We start from the raw sequence: 21,207 nt of genomic DNA, 5'->3' as shown, positions 1-21,207 counted from the left end.
AAAAAAATTCGAAATGAAAATATTGTTCTATTTTTCGTCAACCTGTTGCAATGATTTTATTCTAATGCTTTTTTTTTATATAAAAAAGAAATTTATTTACTATGGAAAGAATTGAGATAAAATTATTGAACGGTCCGTTGTCAAGCAAACAGTTACATTCATATACATATATATATATATAAATGTTGAAACTTTCAGGACTGCATTCCTGTAAACATTCGAGAAATTCTATTTAAGTGTTTTCAACAATTTACAATTAAATACAAAACGAACATGTCATATTTGGATAAATATTTAATCTATTATGTTTCATCGTACGATTGATTTTTTTTATTTGTAAAAAATTGATGATAGCTTATAAAAAATGTTGTGCTCAGTGTCCAGGCGTGATAGACGTTCCGAAAAATAAGAGAATCCACGAATGTTGTTTGCCCAAATACGTGTCAGGTAATTTGAAAATTTCATCTATTAAAAAAATAATGAATGATTATTCTAAAAATCGACGAAACCGTAAAATAGAATTAAATGAAAGTTACCAAGAACTACCACATAGCTATAATAGATTTGCTATGGCAAAAAAGCTACATGCAGAGAATTTAATGCATCAGCCGCTTCCTGACAAAGTAAACGACGACGTAATGAAGAATTTCAAGTTAAAGGAATCTTTTCATTTGCCATTGTTAAATGAACGATGTAAAAATAGCAGATGTACGAATAACGGTTGCAACAAAATAGAATCCAAATATTATTGCGATTCTGTATTAGGCTACAAAAAACCAGAAACAAAAATGGATTTAGCTATTTGTTGGCAAACTCCAGTGGATCCAATTTATGAGCCACCGAGACCAACTCACATCGATGGATCAGAAGGTGGAGCTGCACCGGCAATTTTTGAACTCGTACAAGGTGTTCCAAAATCGAAACGGGATCATTTGCGTTCACATAACGACAGTAAGTATCGTGAAGTTTATCAAACGGATCTCTTAAAAAAAGATGAAGATAAACTATTAGATAATAATTTACAAGAAAACCAAAACAATCGGAAGCATCGTTGCAAATGCACGAATTTTATGAACGAACAAAAATCAACTTTACGGGAACGTTCTAAATCGCAATATTCTATTAGGAATGGTGAAATTTGTGAAAATAAAAAAGAAAATGATCCCAGATTAATCAGATCATCTGTAGGAATAGCTTTGGGTATGGAATCGATTAATAAACGATTACTACAAAAGGTAGATGTACCACGACCAAAAACACCATTTGCTAAAAGATCCTTTAGTATAGAAACTTTATCTCCACCTTTTAGCGTCGTAAATGGCACTAGAGATACTGATTATCCGGAACATTGGAGACTTATGACGGTTTATCAACAATCTTATAAAAATCCTCGAAAGTATAAAGGTTTTTTTCACTACTAAGTACAGTAATTATTTAAATAATTATAGAAAATTTCCATTAATATGGAAATTAGTTTTTCCCTATATTCGAAAGTAATAATAATATAAAAACTAAATATTAGAATTTTATTTAACCGTAAATTAAATTAAATAATAATCCAAATATTAAAAATAGTAATGAGAAATATTAAACAAAATGCAAAATTAATGATCCATTAGTTAACTACTTTTTAAATTAGTTATAAAAAAAAAAATGTGAACGTTTAATATAAGTTGAATGCTACGCGAATTCTAAAGGAAATCCCCGTTAGCAGCGGCCTAAACGGATAGTTGACGTTCAACTTAAGAATTAACGTGGCGCTCAACGTGTTAATCGAAGCTAAGTTTAGGATTCAAGTTTTTTCACAAACTTTAACACTGTGTTATATAAAATATTAAATAAATCTGGATGGGATTCCATAATGGTTTGAAAATTCACTCTATATAATATATAAATCTCACAAGTTTCTATGGCAATAATATTAGCAGTATGTTGCATACTTTTCACAAATAAAGCTAAGTCTCCAAAATATGCTCCATCTCCTAAATGACAAACCTAAATATTTATATAAAGTATTACTTCTTATAAATTAATATCAATTGAAAAAGTAACTAGTCATTAAAAAATGTGATTTAGCTTCATCAGAAAAACCTCTTTCCATAAGTTGGTATAAACCGCAACTGTCCCAGATGAGATAAAATAGAGTCCATCTTCTTCTTCGCCAGCTTTGACTATTATGTCATTTTCTAAATAAATTACAGAGTGTAACATATTTGTTAATTGAGAGACAACTGATTTTGGAATATGTTGACATAATGGCACATTGTTAATAAATTTCTTATAAGTATGCCAAATAAGTTCCTGAAAGAATAAAAGGGTTCGATCGTTTTCATAAATTCTACTTGGATATATTACAAATATCATTATTTATTCAAACCTCTTGCAAATAAGAGGAAACTTGATTGATTATACGTTGATGTCTATCTAAATCTTTTTTGTTATAATAATTAAAATATTCTAATAGACGGCATTGTAAGGCATAAGGTAATTCCTTATACCTCATATATTCTTGTAATTGTTGAATATGTTTATAGTGTTTTTTGGTGGCCGAATGCAATGTTATTATAAAGTGCATAAGTTGTGCTAAAAGTATATACGTAATATAGAGAATATGTCAATAAATGAAATATATATTAAATCCAAAAGTTTTACGTTCCATTTGTAATTACATTGTTTACCTAAAACATAAATAAAACCAAGAATACCAATGATTGATAATACAATATTTAATAAAATATCGTCTGGCGTTTTCGTGTCTAAATAATGAGCTGAACAAACTAGAGCAATAATAGCTCTATTCAAGCAAATTAAATATTTTCTATAATTTGTTGTTCTTTCCTTTAATGCAGGGGAATCAATCCATGACCTATAGAAATTTGTGCATCAATTTTATTTATATTGTTATTTAAATAACTTCTCTTTGATAAGAATTATTGAAAATGGAACATAATTCAGATAATAATAGTTGACTTTAGAAAATATTTACCCTCTGTTTCTTCCATAAATATTGGACACTGTCAATGGTATAAAATATTCAAGACATGCTGCCCAGTGTATAGATATTATGATAATCATAATCATTTCAAATAGTTGATACCATTGACGATCCATATGATATATCTAAAAATGTTACAAAATCTAATTGCAAAAATCATTTGAAATAGTTTCACAAAATACTCACACAACAAAGTCTTCGAGAATAAATAATAATTGCTCGTATTCTAATAATCTTGATTAATTTGAACATAGCGCAATACCAAATTGATTTGTAGACTATAAAATCAATTAATTGATATGGTAAAGCAGATAAAACATCCACTATAAAAGTACTTTTCATATATTTTCTAATTGAAAAATATTTTATTAAATATAGTAAATATAGTGAATATCGAAAGTAAAATAAATATGAAGAAATTGAATTGCTTTACATACACTGCGATTAAACGGCGATCTAAAATAACGATGTTTGTCCAATGATCGTAATATCCAGTAAAAAAGCACATAATTATATCACATAAAATAATACCATCTAAGACGTTACTAAATATGTACCATTGTTCTTTCTTGTTCATATAAAATGAAATAAATATAGGATTAATAATTAGAGTTATAATGCCGATAATAACCATTATTGTTTCCCAATATTTTCTATGGAAAGAATATGTATACGTGCGAGCTATAATTATGAGTATAATTAATTTATTCTATATAATTAAAATTATAATATAATATAAATAAATAACCTAAAAATACTAAAAGGATGTATCGTATATCGATAAGATCTGAAGTGTCTACTAATTTCATAATTTAATATTCTCTTATTTTTGAATCGCCATTTTGTAAATGGATGTTCAAATGATATTGTGCATATAAAAAAGAAACAATACCAAAATTTTCTTATATATGAAGATCCTGCTATTATATCCTCTTTTATATCAATTTTTGATGTTTCACAATTATGAACCGTGCTTGGAGTTAACTACAGAAGAAATAATATTTGTTAGAAATTTAAAATATTTATTTAAATAAACAATATAATATCTTTTCATAATTAATAATTATTTAATAATATAATTAATAATAATTTAATCGTTGACCTGAGTAATTTTATCTCCGTCCACTTCCTCAGGTATGTACACCATTAAATCCATATCAGAAAACTTAGAATAAATTTTAACAATATTATTATTATAACTATAGATGATATTTTTAAATAGTTTTACTTGAGTTAACAAAAACTGTTTTATGTAACAAATGAAACTATGAGAATAAATAAAAATAATAAAAAGTAGTTCGCTTTTGTTTCAAAAAAATTTAAACATGTTTCATATAAATATGACATACTTTTATTAAAAATAAACACATTAGAAACTATAGCTAATGTATTTCTTAATTAGATCAAATTTTATGTACTACATCTTATTATCCTATGTACTTATCTTTTTCTTCTTTATAATGATTGACTCTTGCAATTAGAAATTATTTACAAATAAAGCTTTTTCTTTACAATAGATTACAATCTATTAATTACAAAATTTACTATCATTTTAATATAAGAAATGTTTAAATTGATAAGATACTTACTATTTAATCAATTTTTATATCTTCTGGTTTTTTGTCTACTTCACTTCTGCATATTATAGATATACGCCTATTTCTAGGTATTTTGCGTCCTTGAAAATATGATTCTTCAGATTTTAAAATTTCATGATTATATTTTTGTCTTGCCACACCACTGAAATTCATTTCATGCAATGTTAATTGAACTATTGACATTATGCATAACATAGTGTGATTATCATTACCTCATAACATATAATGATCTACGAGGAAGAAGAAAATCTTCTCTGCATTCCTGTTCATGATCAACCATTGTTAGGCGCATCACACTGTCGCTCAATAAACTCAGTCCAGCAATAACATCTCCGCAAAACTGTTTATAAAATATTACATATCATTAAAATATTAAACATCACAACAATGAAAATCATACAAGAATATTTTTATGAACAAATACAATAATTATATTACAATTGTCAATGGTCTCTCCTTGTTGAAAAAATTAGTTCCCAATAAAACACTAAAGTCAAAAATAACAATTGACATATTTATTACTTGGATAAGTAATTGCCTTGACACATGATATGCTATTATTTAAACTCATAAAAGAGAGAATAATAAAGATAATTATAATTATATAACAATTAAAAATAAAACATTACCCTAATACTGTCAACGTGTGGTTTTATCCATCCGTCAGCCGTTAAATCTAAAACATGTACTAAACTTAACTGCGGCATTCCTGGTGGAAATGCTTTTTCACGTATTCGATTAATTATTTTGATATTTTGTTCATTCCATTGTTTTCTCTCTGTTTCTCTGTAACCATGAATAGCCTATAAAGAATTTATATTTGTTGAAAAAAATAGAATAAAATTGTTGGAGTAAGACTACTATATATAAATCATATAAATGATACTAACATCATCCCAATGTGCAAACTCATATCGTAAACGTTGCATGTATGGGTCAATTTCTTTCATCAAAGAAATTTCTTCTTCTTCAATAATAAAGTCAGGATAAATTTTCATAGTCATATGTAAAGCATCTTTCCAATTTGCAGTGTTACTTTTGTCGGTTTTGTTTATGACACTATTCAAATTTGCAATAGTACATTTTGATAATTTCAATGTTATATTTTGTGAAGCTGAATAGAAAACATAATTTTGGATCCTTCGCAATAATGGAACTTTTATCATATTTATTATAAATAATTATTAAAATATCTTATTATATATTAATAATATTAATTTCTTTTATCTTCTGTAATTTATTCTTCTTCTTTTTTTCTTTTTTTTGCTATTTGCACAATCAAAAACAAATCTGTAATATTTTATATTGAATAAGACATCAAATGGACAAATTTAAAATATATTTAATTATATTATATTTATACTTCAAAAGGTAACAAAATAAATGTATACACAATAAATTCAAATAATATTTTCATTTTTAACTAAATGAGCTATATATAACTGAAACAAATATGATTTTAGATAAGTAATATCATTATTTTTGTAAATTCATAGAATGTATTATCTACATACAATGGTAAGTTTTGAACACATTTATATTAAACTAACTTTATCAGAGAGAAATTTGAAATTATACCTAATTTATATAATTATACTACCATCAAATTTTGATTTCAAATTAATCTTAAAATTATTATTTAATGTTACCAAATATTTTATTTAAATAAATTTACAAAAAGATTTAATCGAGACATTAATTACGAAACACAGTTCGAATGATTTTTATTAAGATATCTACCAATTAGCGTATAAGTTGTATAAAACGCTGATTGGTGCGTTCAGAATATCCAGATATTTAAATATAATATATTATGTAATTTTTATATGAAGAAAAGAAGAAAGATTTATTTTTGTCTTTGCTATTGTTACTAATATTATTTTGTTATTTATTTGTATTGTCATCGATTAATCTTAGTTGGCCAATGAATGAGAAAAAAATTATCTTAAATTTATATAAGAGGAATCGTGTGTCGACCAATCAGAATGCAAGTTAGAAGTTAAAGTAAAGGTTAACTCTGGGCGATGTTCTGTCCTATGATTGAGCATTGGGTTCAGACTATGATATATACCATGGTCGCAAGATGGCGTAATACGTACGACGCTGCTTTTGACGTTCGTGTATGAGTTTTTTTTTGGTTCCTTCTACCTTGAAAACGCGAAGAAGTAATTTTTCCATTAGTGCGTTGCTTGGTCCTCGCTCGTTTGACCGAGAATGCGGTGGAAAGAGTTAGCTGTGATACAAGACGCTCAACTAATCAGGATTTCGATTACAAGTATATAGTACGCGAGACACACGAGGTCCCGCGATTGGCCAGTTTATGAGACGACGATGGCTCCGTGAGGAGAGAGAACATGGCTGCGACGCAAGCCGAGAGCCAACAAAACGATGTGAAGCTGAACGAGTCCGTGAAATGCGCACAGAAACGTCCACAAGTTGGTGGAAATAGTGCAAGTGGTAGTACAAAGCAGCAGCTGGATCCAGAGCCGGGTGATAAAGTGTCCCGGGGCGCGGCCCAGCTGCTTAAATATGTGAATCGCGGTGGGGACACGGCTTTCGAGATGAGTCAATACCGCGAGGACATTGGTGGACACACTGCCGGTGAAATAAAATCTCCACGAGAGGCCGGCCAAGCTCCTCAAGAGACTATCGGTAAACAGGAGGCCCTCGACGCATCTGGACATGCGGGTCATCCTGGACATCCGTTTGCGCCGAATGTTATACGTGACTACTCTGAAGAGTATACCAATAAATCTAACGAATTTTCCGCCAAACCGTTAACAGATTATCAAGGTAAACAGATACCAGAATACGTGACGAAACATGGAGAATTTCCAGGAAATTATCGACCGGACATGGAAGAACATTACACTGCATCTAAGGTCGAATCAAGATTAGCGTATGTAGGAGGTACTCCTGCCAACTTTCCTAGCCAAACAAGGTTTCTATCAGGTCAAAGTATATCCCAGGCTACAGGTCCTACGCCTACTCTTAATCAGTTACTTCAGGCATCAACACCTGTTCATCGATTCCATGGGAATTATCCTGCGATGGGACCTGAATCTTATCAACAGCCATGGCCTATGCAACGACCACCGGTTGTACCACCTGTATATCCCCAACCTAGCCAACGTCCTCCACAAACGGTAAATAATATAAACACAATTTCAAAATATACCGTTTTATTACGTACTCTATTTATTTCTAGGTAGTTGTAATACCATTAGTTCCCAAGTAAGAACATTCAATATTATGTCGTTTAGATTTATCGAATAACCATTTTTGCTGATATAGGTATAAAAAACATAAAAGAGTAACAATTTGCTGATGATATAGTAACAATAGAATCTCTTAAAATAATAAAGAAGTATAATTACCTTAAAAATATCCTATATAATATTTTTTTCTTATAAAATCAATTTTTGAATTTTATTTTATATTAAATAAAATTCATAATCAGTACTACAAAACTATTCAAACATACATATCACTTAATTATATAATTGAATGATATTATATGAATAATATTTTACATGAAATTTAATATTAATAAACAGGGTTCACCAAGATTGCATGGAGGACCAGGAGGACCCAGTTCTCCAACTCCAATGCCATATCAACAATATGCCCAACGTTATACCTCTCCTGCTAGACCCCATACACCTTACAGTCATCATCAGGTAATTAATTCTTAAAGATATAAATAATAATTTACTAAATATCAAAACTATTAACTATAATAATATTGTTTTATTTTTAGTTAAATTCATATACAACACAAACAAGCCATCCTTCCAGTCTATATACGGAACAAAGAGGATGGAATCAAGGTGGACCTCCAAATCCTCCACCTCCACCTCCATCTAATCAAGTAAATCCTTCAAGTCAGTCACCTCAAAGAGCTCTCTCTCAATCCCCAGCACCACCACCATCTGCTTCTCCACAACCTCAACCAACCCAATCTCAAGTGAGTATTAAATATATGTCACATGTTTACTTTTTATTTTTGACAACTATTGTGACATAAGTCACATGTTGTCAAGAATATATTGAAATGAGTTTTCTATTTTTGTAATTTATATACAAATTGAATAATTTTATTTTTTACTAAGTTACAAAATACAAGTTTGTTATTAAAACAAACATTTCTATAGGAAAGTATTGTTGAAAATATCATATACTCTGATTAATATTTCAATTAATAAGATAATTTAATGAATAAAAGATATTATAATTGCTTAATGATTAAAGATAAATTAATAATTTTGTTTTAATAAATCTTTAATGAATGATGTGATTAATCCTTTTATTTGGTTTAATATGATATTACTATATTACTTCTTCTGTTATTCAATTGAGTGATAAATATTAGATAATGAAATCGTAAAATAAGAAAACCATGCATCTTTTAGGAAAGAATGATAAATAAAGGAAATGCGATAAGATAGAAATATTTGCAATATTTCAATTGATTAAAAGTTCTTTTATTTTATATTACCTTTACTTGTACTTGGAATTATTTTCATCGACTAATACATTCACAAGTTAAATATTTTGTTAATACTTTTCTTTATTCTAGAATAAGATGTAAAAATAAATGAAGATTTTTTATTCATTTATATAATAGTTTTTAGTTTAGGGTACTACAACTACTTTGAATCATTTAAAATAGTTTTGGATGAAAGTATTTAATAATAATTTTTCAAGTAAAAACAGTTAATGATAAAATTAATTTTTTTGGGGATTTGTAGAATTTCCACAATCTACAACAACGATCAACAACACCGAATACTCAAGGAATAGATTCTGGGGTAAGTGTGTTTTTTGTTTAATCATTTATTATATTACTTATAGTTTTTTGTTTTTATTATTATATTTTGCATGTGATATTATTATTGCCACTTTACACAGTACAGATTAACATTTGTAAATAGTATTAGCATTATTTATTTAAATTTATTTCTCTCTTTTATTATTTTACTGTATTTTTTGAAATTGTTTTTATTCATATAATTTCTTTAAACTCCATGCATATTCTATAGAAAAAATAAAGATAAATAATTATTTGGACGTATTTTTAAATTTTGATATTTGCTAGCTGATAATATTCGGTAAAACTTAATTAATTTATCATAAAACCAAAAATTATTAATATTAATAAAAATGATAGTTTATGTGTTTATAATTAAAGTTTAAATTTCAATATTTAACCGATATTTATAGATATAGATCAATCGACCGATCAATAGATTATTTATGGGAAAACTTTTTTATGTAAATTTAGTTTCTTTGTTTTAAAATTAGAACAAGTTATTACAAATTTTGTGTATAATTTGCAACCTAATTTATAAAAAAAAAAAGTAATTTATTTAAAAGTTTCGTTCAATATTATTTGAAAATGCGGTGCGTAGGAAGAAAATTGTGTGATATAAAATAATACTAAAAAAAATCGTATTAGGGTTATAATTTTATGATGATTTTAAAATTACGTTGAATATCGATGAAATAATCAATTCATGCTTATGGATAATAGAAAGTTAACATATCGCTTTTTATTATATACAGGTACTTTATAATGTACGATGTATGTGCTGCATACGTTAGAACGACACAGATCGTCCTAACGATCGATATATACTTGGTACGAGTTAGGATTGCGAGTTAAGAATGATAGATAATAGCACCATTCGTACGATTCATAGGAAATAGGAAAAATACGTGAAAGTATTAGCTAAAATAATCAATAAAATAATACATGTAAAAATTATATTAAAGATTATTAAAAAGGGAACGTTTTTGATCGAAAAACGTAAATAGTGAGACGTTTATTAACAATATCAACGGTGAATGATGATGATGATAATAATGATAATGATGAAGAAGAAGAAGAAGAAGATGATGATAATGATAATGATGAAGAAGAAGATGATGATGATGATGATGATGATGATAATGATGAAGAAGAAGAAGAAGATGATGATGATGATGATGATGCTGATGCTGATGATGATGATAATTATTATAATAATAATAATTACAATATAATATAATAAAAATATAACAAAAAATTAAAAAATAAGAATAATAAAAAAAATAAAAAAGGAAATTATTTCGTTGAGGTAGTTAATGCAATAATAGAAAATGGAACGAGAAACAAATAGGGATATAACGTAAGAGAGCAAAGAAAATCCCTTGCTGAACGTTTTAGAGAGCGACAACAGTAAGCGGGAAACAGTAAGCGGCAGTGACTTCGAGTTGGAGAGTAACCGAACACCGACGGAAATTGTCGAGCACGAGCGAACGCTTGCCGCGCCACGAAAGAACGCCCTCCAACGAGTTGTTAGACGCGAGTTCTATAAACCGAAGTTACGGAACACTCGATAAAAGAATCACGTTTTCTTTTACGGCCGGCCACATACGCGTATAATCATCCTACATATTTAGTCGTTACAGTAAAACTCTATCGTGTATAGAAACACTGACGATTGCTTAAAACGTCCATGTAATAGTTTTCCTTGTTACATGATAGAGAGGAACTTCAGAGGGAATTTATTGACACAACATGCGTTTCTCGAGCGATGCAGTACACGATGGTACACTCATAGCAAGATAGTGACAAGATCATGCTTTGTTTAAAGAATGTTATTTTAATATTGGTGATCATTTAAATTTTGTCACGTTTCGTCTTCAAGATAAACAAACAAACAAAAAAGAAAAGATAGAAAGAAAACTTTCTAAAGAGAAGAAGGAGAACAACGAGTCGATATAATATGAATCGTCTTTTCTAAAAGAGTATGTGAAAAAGCCAAGGGCATGGCATAGTTTTCCAACGTCAAAGATCATCGTCATCCTTGAATATAACACAGGGTAACGCCTCTGTTTCGATCTCATGTCATGCCGAGAGAGAAGAAAATAACGTTTGTTCGTATTCTCGACTTCTCTTACCAATGTTTCTTAATACGTATGCTCAAGTATTTCGTCGGTATCCTTCCGGATCAACAACTATTCGCGACCTGGTAGGTGCGATGATGTGACTATTCTCTCTCTCTCTCTCTCTCTCTTTCTCTCTTTCTCTTTACTCCTCTTTCTTCCACAGTGCCTCTGTTTTCCCCAGTCTCCCGCCCACCACTCCTGTCCCCACTTTCTCTCTTAGTACTACCCCTACCCTCCTCTCCCCTGTCCTTTTCTCGTCATGCGTATTATGCACGTTCGCTCGCTCGTGTTAACTCGTATTCGCTCGCTCCTTCCTCGTCGTTATCGCGTCGTCGTCGTTGTTGTTGTCATTGTCATCTTCCTCATTGTTGTCACCGTCGTCGTCGTCGTCGTCGTCATCGTTGTCATCGTTGTCATCGTCGTCGTTTCTATAGTCACTTTTTTACGACAACCCGGTTGCAATGTATCGTCTCGACGATTCATTCAAAGTATATTACGAAAAATACACCTACAAACAACATCAAGAACAGCAGAAACCAAAACAGAATCTAAAGTATGGAATTATATGGATACTATTGTTGTTACTGATCATGTGCTCTTCTCGACAATATCATCATCATCATCATCATCATCATCACCATCATCACGTTCGTCGTCGAAGTCATCATCGTTGTCGTTGTCGTTGTCGTTGTCGTTGTCGTTGTCGTGGTCGTGGTCGTGGTTGTTATTGTTGTTGTGTTTTGTTACGAGCGAACGTTACGATGCATCATAGTGTTTCTAATCATCATAGAGTGTGTCTTGACATTTGTCGTACACAGGATGTGACATACGAATGAAAAAGAGAATCACTGGATTACAGGGACTTCTTGCATAAAAGGACCCCCCTTACTCTCCTTCTGGATGATTATTATTCATTTTCTTTTATCAATATATCTTCGCATACTCGTTTATTGTTTTTTAAATTGGTTTTTTTTTATCGAGGGAAATATTATGCATATTACTTTTTTTTTATACGTAAAAAGGAATCTTTTTTGTTGTATTGTTTTAATAATAATCGCATGAGAAGCACAATGTGCTGCTTTGCCGTTGCTAGCCACAAGAAAAAAAGCTAGCGTGTAATTGATTACTCGAAAGCCGATCGAACGGTGTCACGTCGAACGGTTATTGGACGGTGGCTCCTGGTACGTAACGTTTCTATTGCATCTCCAGAAGAGATATTTATCGCCTTTTCCTATTTAATCTCCTCCTTGGTTGGGATAGTAAAACAGATGACAACGACGACGACGATGACGACGAAACGACAACGACAACGACGACAACGATGACGACGATGTATTTCTAGATGGGGTTAGGAAAAGTCGTGGACTTATGAAAATTAAAAAACGCGTGAGATTATTATCGTTGCCATGAAAAAAAAGAAAAGAAAACTAAATTGAGGGACATCTATAACGATAATCGTTTGTTATGTTTTTAATACCAAATCAAAGTTCACTTATGGATTTGTTTCCAAACATTTGGGTCGTTTTTGGTTATTTTATTTATCTTATGAAAATTCAAAGATACACTTTTGAGTTATATGTTTATAGAAAATGTTGAATTTCATATTTTTAATTTCAGGAATTATCAGGACAGAATAGTAACGATAGTTCGAATGGACCTGCCTGTCCTGGAACACCAAATTCTCAGGGGATGAGGCCTACCCCTTCGCCTACAGGATCCACAGGTTCACGTTCGATGTCCCCTGCTGTTGGTCCGTTAATTTTCTTTTTTTAATCTTCATATTTTTAATAAAGTCTTATATTTTTTCATTCCTTTTTAACAAAGAAAAGCTGAAGAATTAGATGTATTTTGTATGTGGTAATTTTTGTGTATTTGCATGCTTTCTGTAATGTATGCCAAATGTGTATAAATGTTTGTTTGTTTTTCCAGGTCAACAAAACGTACAGATGCCTCCACGTCCCTCGAGTAGCCAATCGGACGGTAATGGACCAGCGCGTATGAGTCATTCTCCAATGACGACTCAGGGTATTTATTTATATTCATATGTTGTTGTTGTGTGGTTTTAAGTTAATTTATTTTAATACTTAGATCGTATGCAATTTCTTTTAAAATTATCATAATATAATCTATAATTTATAATTAATCAGTATAAAAAATTCCTTAGGGGCGTATCAACAGCCACTGGGTCCTTCTACGCACATGCATAGTTATAAAATGAATAGCACTGGTCCTGGTGTAGTACAACCAGGACCAGGCTCTGCGAGTCTTGGTGGAATTAATCCAATGGGTGGCGGGATGGGATATTCAGCTGGGGGAACGGCTGCAGGTCAGCCTGGAGGTTATCATACACAGAGTACCTATCCACCTCCTCGCCCACATATGCAGTTCCCACAGGGTTATCCCTCTCCAGCTAACTCACAACCACCACCAAATAATCAATATCAACCTCCTAATAGACCGAACAATTTGGTGCAATATCCTCCTTATGCGGTAAGTATAATAGTATTGGCGTTAATATTTAATATATGTTTAACATATTAATTGTCTTACAGCATAAAATGGGATTTAATAATGTGCCACCGGGAATGCCTCCTAGTCCGGGACCTCCTCAAGTTTATGCAGTTAGTGGAGCAACTGGTATGGTACCACCTGGCACTCCAAGTGTAGCTGTAATAGGTAATATGGGACCTCCGACAAGTTCTATGGGTCCACCACCACCTTCACCTAATCATGTGAGCAATCAACCACCACCTCCAAGCTCGGCGGTACCACATATTCATACCTCTGCCGCAACACCACCACTGAATCATGAAGGAAGTCCAATGCCACCACCAAGCACTACTCCCAATTCACATCCTGCATCGACACCAACTCCGACGAGTCATAATTCTACAGATCTTACACCAGAGACTTCCAATGATAATGGAATAACCACTACTGCTTCTGGTATATTACTTTCGTTTTACGTTTTTTAAATGAAGTTTTTAGCAGAAAGTTTTCCATGATTCTTTTTAACAATAAATCAAAATCATTTTAACTGTAAGACGAATTAGAAAAGCTACTAAAATATATTTTACATGATGTAGGTACATCGTCTATTAACGTTACTTCAACTTCAAGTGGTACAGTTACATCAGTTATAACAACAGGTCCTGATGGTACATCTTTAGATGAAGGTTCACAGCAATCAACATTATCAAATGCATCAGCTGGTTAGTGTCTTTTACATAATGAAAGTTATACATCTATCAACAAATATGAAATTAAGATAATAAACATATACATATTTTCTTATTTATTAACTTGTTTAATCTTAAAATTATATTTAATTATGTATATGTAGCTTCAGGAGAAGACGCAGCTTTCACGCCAAAGGTCCGTAAAGAAATGTTAAGTGGATATCATAGTCATCCTACAACACCACAAAATACAGTTCCATCTCCTGGTGCTGCTAGCATTAATTCGATTCACGAGGAATATCCTGATATGAATAGTCCAGGCTGGCCACGTACTCCTGCTAGTCCTGTATGTATTGTATTTTCTTATATATACATAATTTAATATTAGAATAGTTCTCCCTTCGTATTTAAAATTAGATATTTCAATTTGTATGATGTGTTTGTTGTAAAGAATTATTTTATATATTATGTGTATATTACGAGGGCTTAATCTCATTATTATCCTAGTAGCACAAAATATTGAAAAATATTGAATACATATCTTTTTAATATTCAATACACATGTATTGTGCTACTAGGATATATTCTTGAAATTTTCAATGTTTGATATTTTACAGGTGTTCAACAGTCATGTGCCTCAAGACCCATACAGATCTAAGGTTATGATTTTTTCAATCTAAGCATTTGTTATATATTTTTAGTTTATATTATACACAGGCTTACGCTTAAACGCTTTATATTTTTTATCATTTTCATTGCTCTTGCTTCTTATGCAATTCTCTTGTGCAACAGTGCACACAGTATTAAAGAGGTTTTAAAGATTAATTCTTTAAATTAATATTATTTATAGAATAAAAAAAATTATTTATTTCATAGTAAAAAATGTTGGTTACATTTTAAATATTATTATTTGTGCAATCTAAAGTTATTTTTTGTGTTATCTATGATAAAATAAAATTTGTATGGACCGCATTGAATAAGTCAATAAGTTTTCGTTATAAAACACGAAGACGATTTAATGAAGTTGTAATGAAAATATACTATTTCGTTAAATCCATCATTACAACAAAGATTCAATCTTTAGAATAATAATCATTTCGAATTTAATAGAAAGACAAGGACAAATTGATTGCATTTATATTACCATCAGATTCGCATTATTTTTCTTTTTCTTTTTCTTTTTCTTTTTCTTTACATTTATATTTTTTTAAATTGCACGAACTAAAACCTAATATTAATCAATATTTGTATTCCTGCTTACTAGATATTTTCACACCTGTGTTATATAATTAAGAAATTATAACATAATTTAATAGTAAGGTTTCATATATAATTGCTATAACATAACAATGTCTAGCAAACAAGCCTACAACCTTCTATTTCCTGTATATTATATTAATCAAGCGTACGTGTGTGTTTGTGTATGTACATTATCATCATAAACAAATTATAACAGTAGAATTTATATAACTAGAATATATTTAGAATAAAATTATATGATATTCATTATAATATAAAACTTTTCAGAAACCAGACAGTTTAACAAAGCTTTATGAGATGGACGATTCAATAGAACGAAGAACATGGTTAGATAAATTAGTCTCTTTTATGGAAGAACGAAGATCTCCAATCACAAGCTGTCCAACAATCTCCAAGAACCCCTCGACCTATTTCGGCTATACCTCTACGTGAAAGACAGGGGGGGCTTCATGGAGGTATGCAAGGTGCAGTGTAGTTCCATCTAGCCCTTGGTGTCTTATGTAGTTTTATTGTCTTATTGTGTTTCATTTTCTTTTTACGCTCTAAGTATATTTGAAGTGCCTTGTGAACATTTCATTAGTTTTATCTATCTATTTATCTATATATATTATATACATATATATATAGATGTGTGTGTGTGTTTGTATCTATATATATATATTCATTTATTCGACTATATATCGTCGATGATTTTTTTTTTTTATATAGTAATCATTTTCAGAGTTCAGTATATTATTATAATTGATAAAGTACTTCATTTATATATCTTTGCTGCATCATGCATGAAATTATTGCCATTAGTGTCTTTCTTCTTATATTATAAATATTTAAGTAATAAGAAAGAACAAAAAGGAGGAGATACCAAAAAATAAAACTATTTTAACACAAACATTTTAGAAAGTGATACTATATGGGAATCAGCCTGATCTACGAACCTTGGTGCTATATGGAATTATTCTAAAAATAGTCAATGAAGATAAATTTTTTAATTTGAATATAAAATGACGGTGATTCGATTTAGAGTGAAATTTTCATTTATATGATATATTTTTGTCTTCTTTTTTCTTCATAGATGCATGTTTTTCAAAGCGTGCACAAAAGGTGTGTTATGTAAAACTACATAATCACTTTGATATTCAATTTCTCTCGAAATAGATAAAAGTAATTTTAAATGATATTCTAATTGGTTGCTGCATTGTATATTCTAAGTGTTCTTTTTTCTCGATATTGATTTGTTGTAATGTCAATTACTGTTAGCAAAAGTATTAAGAAAAAAGCAAATGAAAAATAAAATTAATCTACTTTAGGTAACGAAAAATAAAACATGGAAAGATATTGCTGGGTCATTGGGCATTGGTGCAAGCAGTAGCGCAGCGTACACGTTACGCAAACATTATACAAAACATTTATTGGCATTCGAATGTCACTTCGATCGTGGTGGCATAGACCCACAACCTATTATAAATCAAGTTGAAGCTGGCTCAAAGAAAAAAGCAAATAAAGGAACAGCTTCTGTACCGTCACCTGGTAAATAAATAATAACATTCATGTAAAGTAGAATTTTATAATAAATTGAATAATTTATACTAATAATATTAAATTACAGGGTCTTCCAATTCACAAGATTCCTTCCCTGCTGCTGGCTCAAGTAATGCTTCAATGGATGGTTATGGTAGCTATCAAAGTAGTTATGCTGGTGGTACACCAGGAGGACCGGCATCAGAATATACGCCTCCTCCGCCAAGACCACCTAGTCAGAGTAGCGCTCCTTCTCCACATCAAGGTATGCACAAAATTGTATACAAATTCTTATATATTTTATTATTTAATGTTGATTCTCTTTTTGACTAAATTAAAATAATTTCAAGGAATACAACAAGGCAGTTACCAGGCAACAGGTTCCTATCAAAATTATCCACAGGATCAATATATACGACCCCAAGGAAATGCATTATCTCAACAAGGAGAATTCAGTCAACCTTATTCACCTCGTTCACATTATCCTCCTTATGTACCAGATGTTGACAGGTGAGATTATAATATCATTTTATTATTATTATTATTATTATTTTAACAATTTTAGTTAAGAAGAATATAAAACGATTAAAGTTCTTTATCAAACAGAGGCTATCCTAGTGGAAATATGCCACCAAATACCGCTAGTGGACAAGATATGTATAATAGATATAGTAGTAATCAACAACCAGGAAATTACCCAACGGGAACGCCACCTAATGCTCGGAGTAATAGTTATCCTTCCGCGCCACAAGCTCATCCAGCTAGTGTAACTCAACAAACGGCTACAAGTCAACCTTCTTCACCTTCTCAGCCTCCAACCGCCTCATCGTATTCTTGTCCTCAAGATTATTATCGACAAGAACAGGTAATTAAATATATTTTATAATAATTGATTATATTAATACATGTAAATGACCAAACACAAATATGTTTTTTAAAAAACTAAGGGCGGGTATGGAGGTCCCGGAGGAAGTCAGATTTATACTCCTGGTGCGGCTGCTAACAAAAACATGCCGCCACCACCTCCAGGTCCTACCCAACCTAGGCGTCATCCTGATTTTGCCAAAGACCAACAATATCCTCAATATAATCAGCAGCGACCAGCATATCCAGGTAATTTGAGCTCAATCTAAATTTTGTTTCTTTTTGTAAGGATCATTAATGTTAAAAAATTATATTGTATTATATGCTTATAGTTGCAGGATGGCCAAGTACAACCAATCAGTATAATAGCAGTAGTGGAAATAATAGAGTTCAGTATCCAAATCAACAAAATCAGCCTCAAGCACCACCACAGCAACCACCACAACAACCACCACCACAACCGCCTCCTCCTGTTGCCTCTGCATCTGCAGCTGTTTCTGCCGTTGGAGCTATTGCCTCTGGTCAACAATGGGCCAGTCAACAACCAAATAGGACTTCTTCCCAACCAACTTTAAATACTATAGGTCATACACCTCCGCCATGGGATCATCGTTATTCTAATCAACCATCACCTTTGTACCCACCACCAGGAACACATCAGGTAAATAACGTTTTATATAAAGCAGTTTATTATTCTGGCATGTCCGTTGTTTGTAGCATATATTATAATTACGGATTATCATTTTTATTACAGAACCAGTTAGGAATGAGTCCCATAATGAATCAACAGCCTACTTCAAAAGAGAAATGACGTTTCCTCCTGATAGTGTAGAAGCTATTACGCCATTATTATACAAACGAAGAAAATTATCTCGTGGTGATGTTGCACCCGTTGAAGCTTGGCGTATAATGATGGCCTTACGTTCAGGATTACTAGCTGAAAGCTGTTGGGCTCTTGACGTATTGAACATTTTATTATTTGATGATTCTTGTGTAAGTAGATAAATTATATATTTGATTAATTTCAATTAGAATCTAAGACTGATCAGGGTAATCTTTATTCTTTCAGGTAAGTTATTTTGGATTGGCGCATTTACCTGGATTATTAGATGTATTGTTAGAGCATTTCTCGCGATCTTTGTCGGATATGTTTGAATCTTCAACCAATGACGAGGATCATTATTGGACTCAACAGTCTAATGGACCTGAAGTTGACTTGGGAGCCGTAACTCGTCCAATAGATCCAGAAGATCGGACTAAATTGCTCTCTTCATCGAATTACACGCTTTTATCGAGGCGTGGACGTCCTGTGAAGATCGTGCCTAGAGACGACGATATATTTGTTTTGGACTCTCGAAGATGTTGGGATCATCAAGAATGCGAAGTAGACATAGAGCCATGGCAGGTCGATACGAGCACCACAAAATACATAGTAACGTGTTTTCAATCTGAGATATGTTCGGTACCGTTCGCACGTCTTCTTAGGGACGAGAAGCCTCCTCTTTTGCAAAAGGAGGTTGAACATAATGTCGATTCAAAGGATGATTTTAAAATAGAAACCAACTCTACGGAGACCGCTGAATACTCTCACAAGTTCATCGAATCCGGTGGTGAATCAAGTGAAAAACCTAAGGATAATGGTGAACGTAAACAACAGCAACAACAATTAGACAAGAAGAAGAAGACTAAGACACTGAGCGATGTATTGTCTAGGATTAAAAGAGAACCCGTCGAAATGAACGATCTTACACGAGAATTGTTTGAGAAAAAGCATGACGGTTATAAGAAAGAAAATGACGGTGAGAATAAAGCTAATAATAACATGGGAGAACAGTTTGTAGATACATCATCACAAAAGAATGACGAGGAAGGACAACAGTCAGTACCAACACAAAATGGATTAAAAGATTCTGCGGCGGTTATTAGTAATGTCGATTTGGAGAAGACCGATATCAAGACCGAAAGTGAAGATCAAGAATCACCAAGGGATGAGAACGAGGGACCAAGATTACAAGTTAAAGATCCTGCCGGTACCTTAAAGAGGAGACGGGTAAGCGATTACGAGGATGAAAGTTACTCGCGCGACGAAGCGAGTCTTTATCTTGTAACAGAGACACAGGACAATTTGGCGCGTCGTTGCGTCTGTCTATCGACTATTCTGAGAAATCTAACATTTATACCAGGAAACGAAGCCGAATTTGCCAAGAACGTTACGTTCTTGAGCTTACTTGGCAAGCTCTTGTTACTATATCACGAACACCCAGCAAGAGCACAAAAGACACGAAATTATGATAGAGAGGAAGACGCAGATTTTGCGGATTCCTGTAGCAGCTTGCAAGGTGAAAGCGAATGGTGGTGGGACTTTTTGCATCATATAAGAGAAAACATATTAGTGATGGCTGCTAATATAGCTGGACATATGGATCTGAGTCAACATCCCGAAGAAATATCTCGTCCAGTTCTTGATGGTCTTCTACATTGGGCCGTATGTCCTGCAGCACATGGTCAGGATCCTTTCCCAACGGTTGGTCCTAATTCAGCCCTTTCACCACAAAGACTCGCCCTAGAAGCATTATGCAAGCTTTGCGTAACTGAATGCAACGTTGACTTGGTAGTCGCGACGCCACCTTATTCGAGACTACAGAGACTCTGCTCGGTCCTGACCAGGCTTCTTTGTCGTAGTGAGGAACAAGTCCTTCGCGAATTCGGTGTCAATCTCTTACACTTTTTATCAGCTGCCGATAGCGGAGTGGCACGTACTATTGCATTGCAAACGCCCTGCATTACACTTCTGGTGTCATTCATCGAGTACGCCGAGACAAGCGCCATAGGTGTTGCGAATCAGCACGGTCTTGCAGCT

At 32.0% G+C, this 21,207-nt stretch overlaps 4 protein-coding genes across 11 annotated transcripts in view; 2 read left to right on the top strand and 2 right to left on the bottom strand.

Annotated features, from left to right (window-relative positions):
* The first annotated feature begins 7 nt into the window (after nt 1–7).
* LOC107068520 (uncharacterized) lies at nt 8–1,426 on the top strand. Its single transcript, XM_015324989.2, has one exon. It carries the CDS (start codon nt 348–350, stop codon nt 1,419–1,421), a length of 1,074 nt encoding a protein of 357 aa, XP_015180475.1. The 5' UTR covers nt 8–347; the 3' UTR covers nt 1,422–1,426.
* A 359-nt stretch (nt 1,427–1,785) lies between these two features.
* On the bottom strand, nt 1,786–3,648 carry LOC107068518 (potassium/sodium hyperpolarization-activated cyclic nucleotide-gated channel 1). The gene is made up of 7 exons (XM_089172523.1): nt 3,433–3,648; nt 3,182–3,344; nt 2,987–3,120; nt 2,679–2,866; nt 2,378–2,583; nt 2,092–2,301; nt 1,786–1,995 (listed from the first exon to the last, which is right to left on the bottom strand). Exons 1-7 carry the CDS (start codon nt 3,627–3,629, stop codon nt 1,786–1,788), a joined length of 1,308 nt encoding a protein of 435 aa, XP_089028649.1. The 5' UTR covers nt 3,630–3,648.
* LOC107068521 (RNA demethylase ALKBH7, mitochondrial) lies at nt 2,987–6,831 on the bottom strand. 8 transcript variants are annotated; one of them, XM_089172458.1, is made up of 6 exons: nt 6,665–6,803; nt 5,484–5,883; nt 5,223–5,396; nt 4,806–4,933; nt 4,585–4,735; nt 2,987–3,120 (listed from the first exon to the last, which is right to left on the bottom strand). In XM_089172458.1, exons 2-5 carry the CDS (start codon nt 5,757–5,759, stop codon nt 4,588–4,590), a joined length of 726 nt encoding a protein of 241 aa, XP_089028584.1. In that variant the 5' UTR covers nt 5,760–5,883; nt 6,665–6,803; the 3' UTR covers nt 2,987–3,120; nt 4,585–4,587. The 8 variants fall into 8 exon arrangements, with proteins under 8 accessions (XP_089028584.1, XP_089028589.1, XP_015180477.2 ...); XM_089172463.1 differs by lacking the exon at nt 2,987–3,120 and adding an exon at nt 3,683–3,979; XM_015324991.2 differs by lacking the exon at nt 2,987–3,120 and adding an exon at nt 3,997–4,520.
* Nucleotides 6,832–6,947: 116 nt separating this feature from the next.
* osa (trithorax group protein osa) overlaps nt 6,948–21,207 on the top strand; it is a 20,078-nt gene continuing 5,818 nt past the window's right edge. Inside the window, 22 exon segments of the mRNA XM_015324994.2 lie at nt 6,948–7,739; nt 8,151–8,273; nt 8,354–8,560; nt 9,345–9,404; nt 13,144–13,276; nt 13,456–13,551; nt 13,691–14,016; nt 14,079–14,472; nt 14,613–14,738; nt 14,870–15,051; nt 15,323–15,364; nt 16,233–16,365; nt 16,368–16,429; nt 17,273–17,492; nt 17,572–17,748; nt 17,834–17,993; nt 18,075–18,348; nt 18,431–18,596; nt 18,680–19,008; nt 19,102–19,141; nt 19,144–19,340; nt 19,417–21,207. The exon segment at nt 19,417–21,207 is cut by the window's right edge and continues 5,818 nt beyond it. Of these exon segments, the coding sequence (XP_015180480.2) occupies nt 6,948–7,739; nt 8,151–8,273; nt 8,354–8,560; nt 9,345–9,404; nt 13,144–13,276; nt 13,456–13,551; nt 13,691–14,016; nt 14,079–14,472; nt 14,613–14,738; nt 14,870–15,051; nt 15,323–15,364; nt 16,233–16,365; nt 16,368–16,429; nt 17,273–17,492; nt 17,572–17,748; nt 17,834–17,993; nt 18,075–18,348; nt 18,431–18,596; nt 18,680–19,008; nt 19,102–19,141; nt 19,144–19,340; nt 19,417–21,207 (6,030 nt within the window).

This window comes from Polistes dominula, unplaced genomic scaffold, assembly GCF_049000335.1.
Source record: "Polistes dominula isolate Pdom_NZ unplaced genomic scaffold, Pdom_raw_medaka contig_28, whole genome shotgun sequence".
NCBI lineage: Eukaryota > Metazoa > Arthropoda > Insecta > Hymenoptera > Vespidae > Polistes > Polistes dominula.
The sequence above is the reverse complement of the archived record's forward strand: the minus strand, read 5'-3'. Positions and strand labels throughout refer to the sequence as shown.

Coding starts and splice junctions, on each gene's coding strand:
- LOC107068520 (XM_015324989.2), top strand. CDS start 348: ATGATAGCTTATAAAAAATGTTGTGCTCAGTGTCCAGGCGTGATAGAC.
- LOC107068521 (XM_089172452.1), bottom strand. CDS start 5,759: ATGATAAAAGTTCCATTATTGCGAAGGATCCAAAATTATGTTTTCTAT. Junction 5,397..5,483: donor AGTTTGCACATTGGGATGAT/GTTAGTATCATT, acceptor AATTCTTTATAG/GCTATTCATGGTTACAGAGA. Junction 4,736..4,805: donor AGATCATTATATGTTATGAG/GTAATGATAATC, acceptor AATGAATTTCAG/TGGTGTGGCAAGACAAAAAT.
- LOC107068518 (XM_089172523.1), bottom strand. CDS start 3,629: ATGGTTATTATCGGCATTATAACTCTAATTATTAATCCTATATTTATT. Junction 3,121..3,181: donor ATTCTCGAAGACTTTGTTGT/GTGAGTATTTTG, acceptor TAACATTTTTAG/ATATATCATATGGATCGTCA. Junction 2,584..2,678: donor TGGTTTTATTTATGTTTTAG/GTAAACAATGTA, acceptor ATATACTTTTAG/CACAACTTATGCACTTTATA.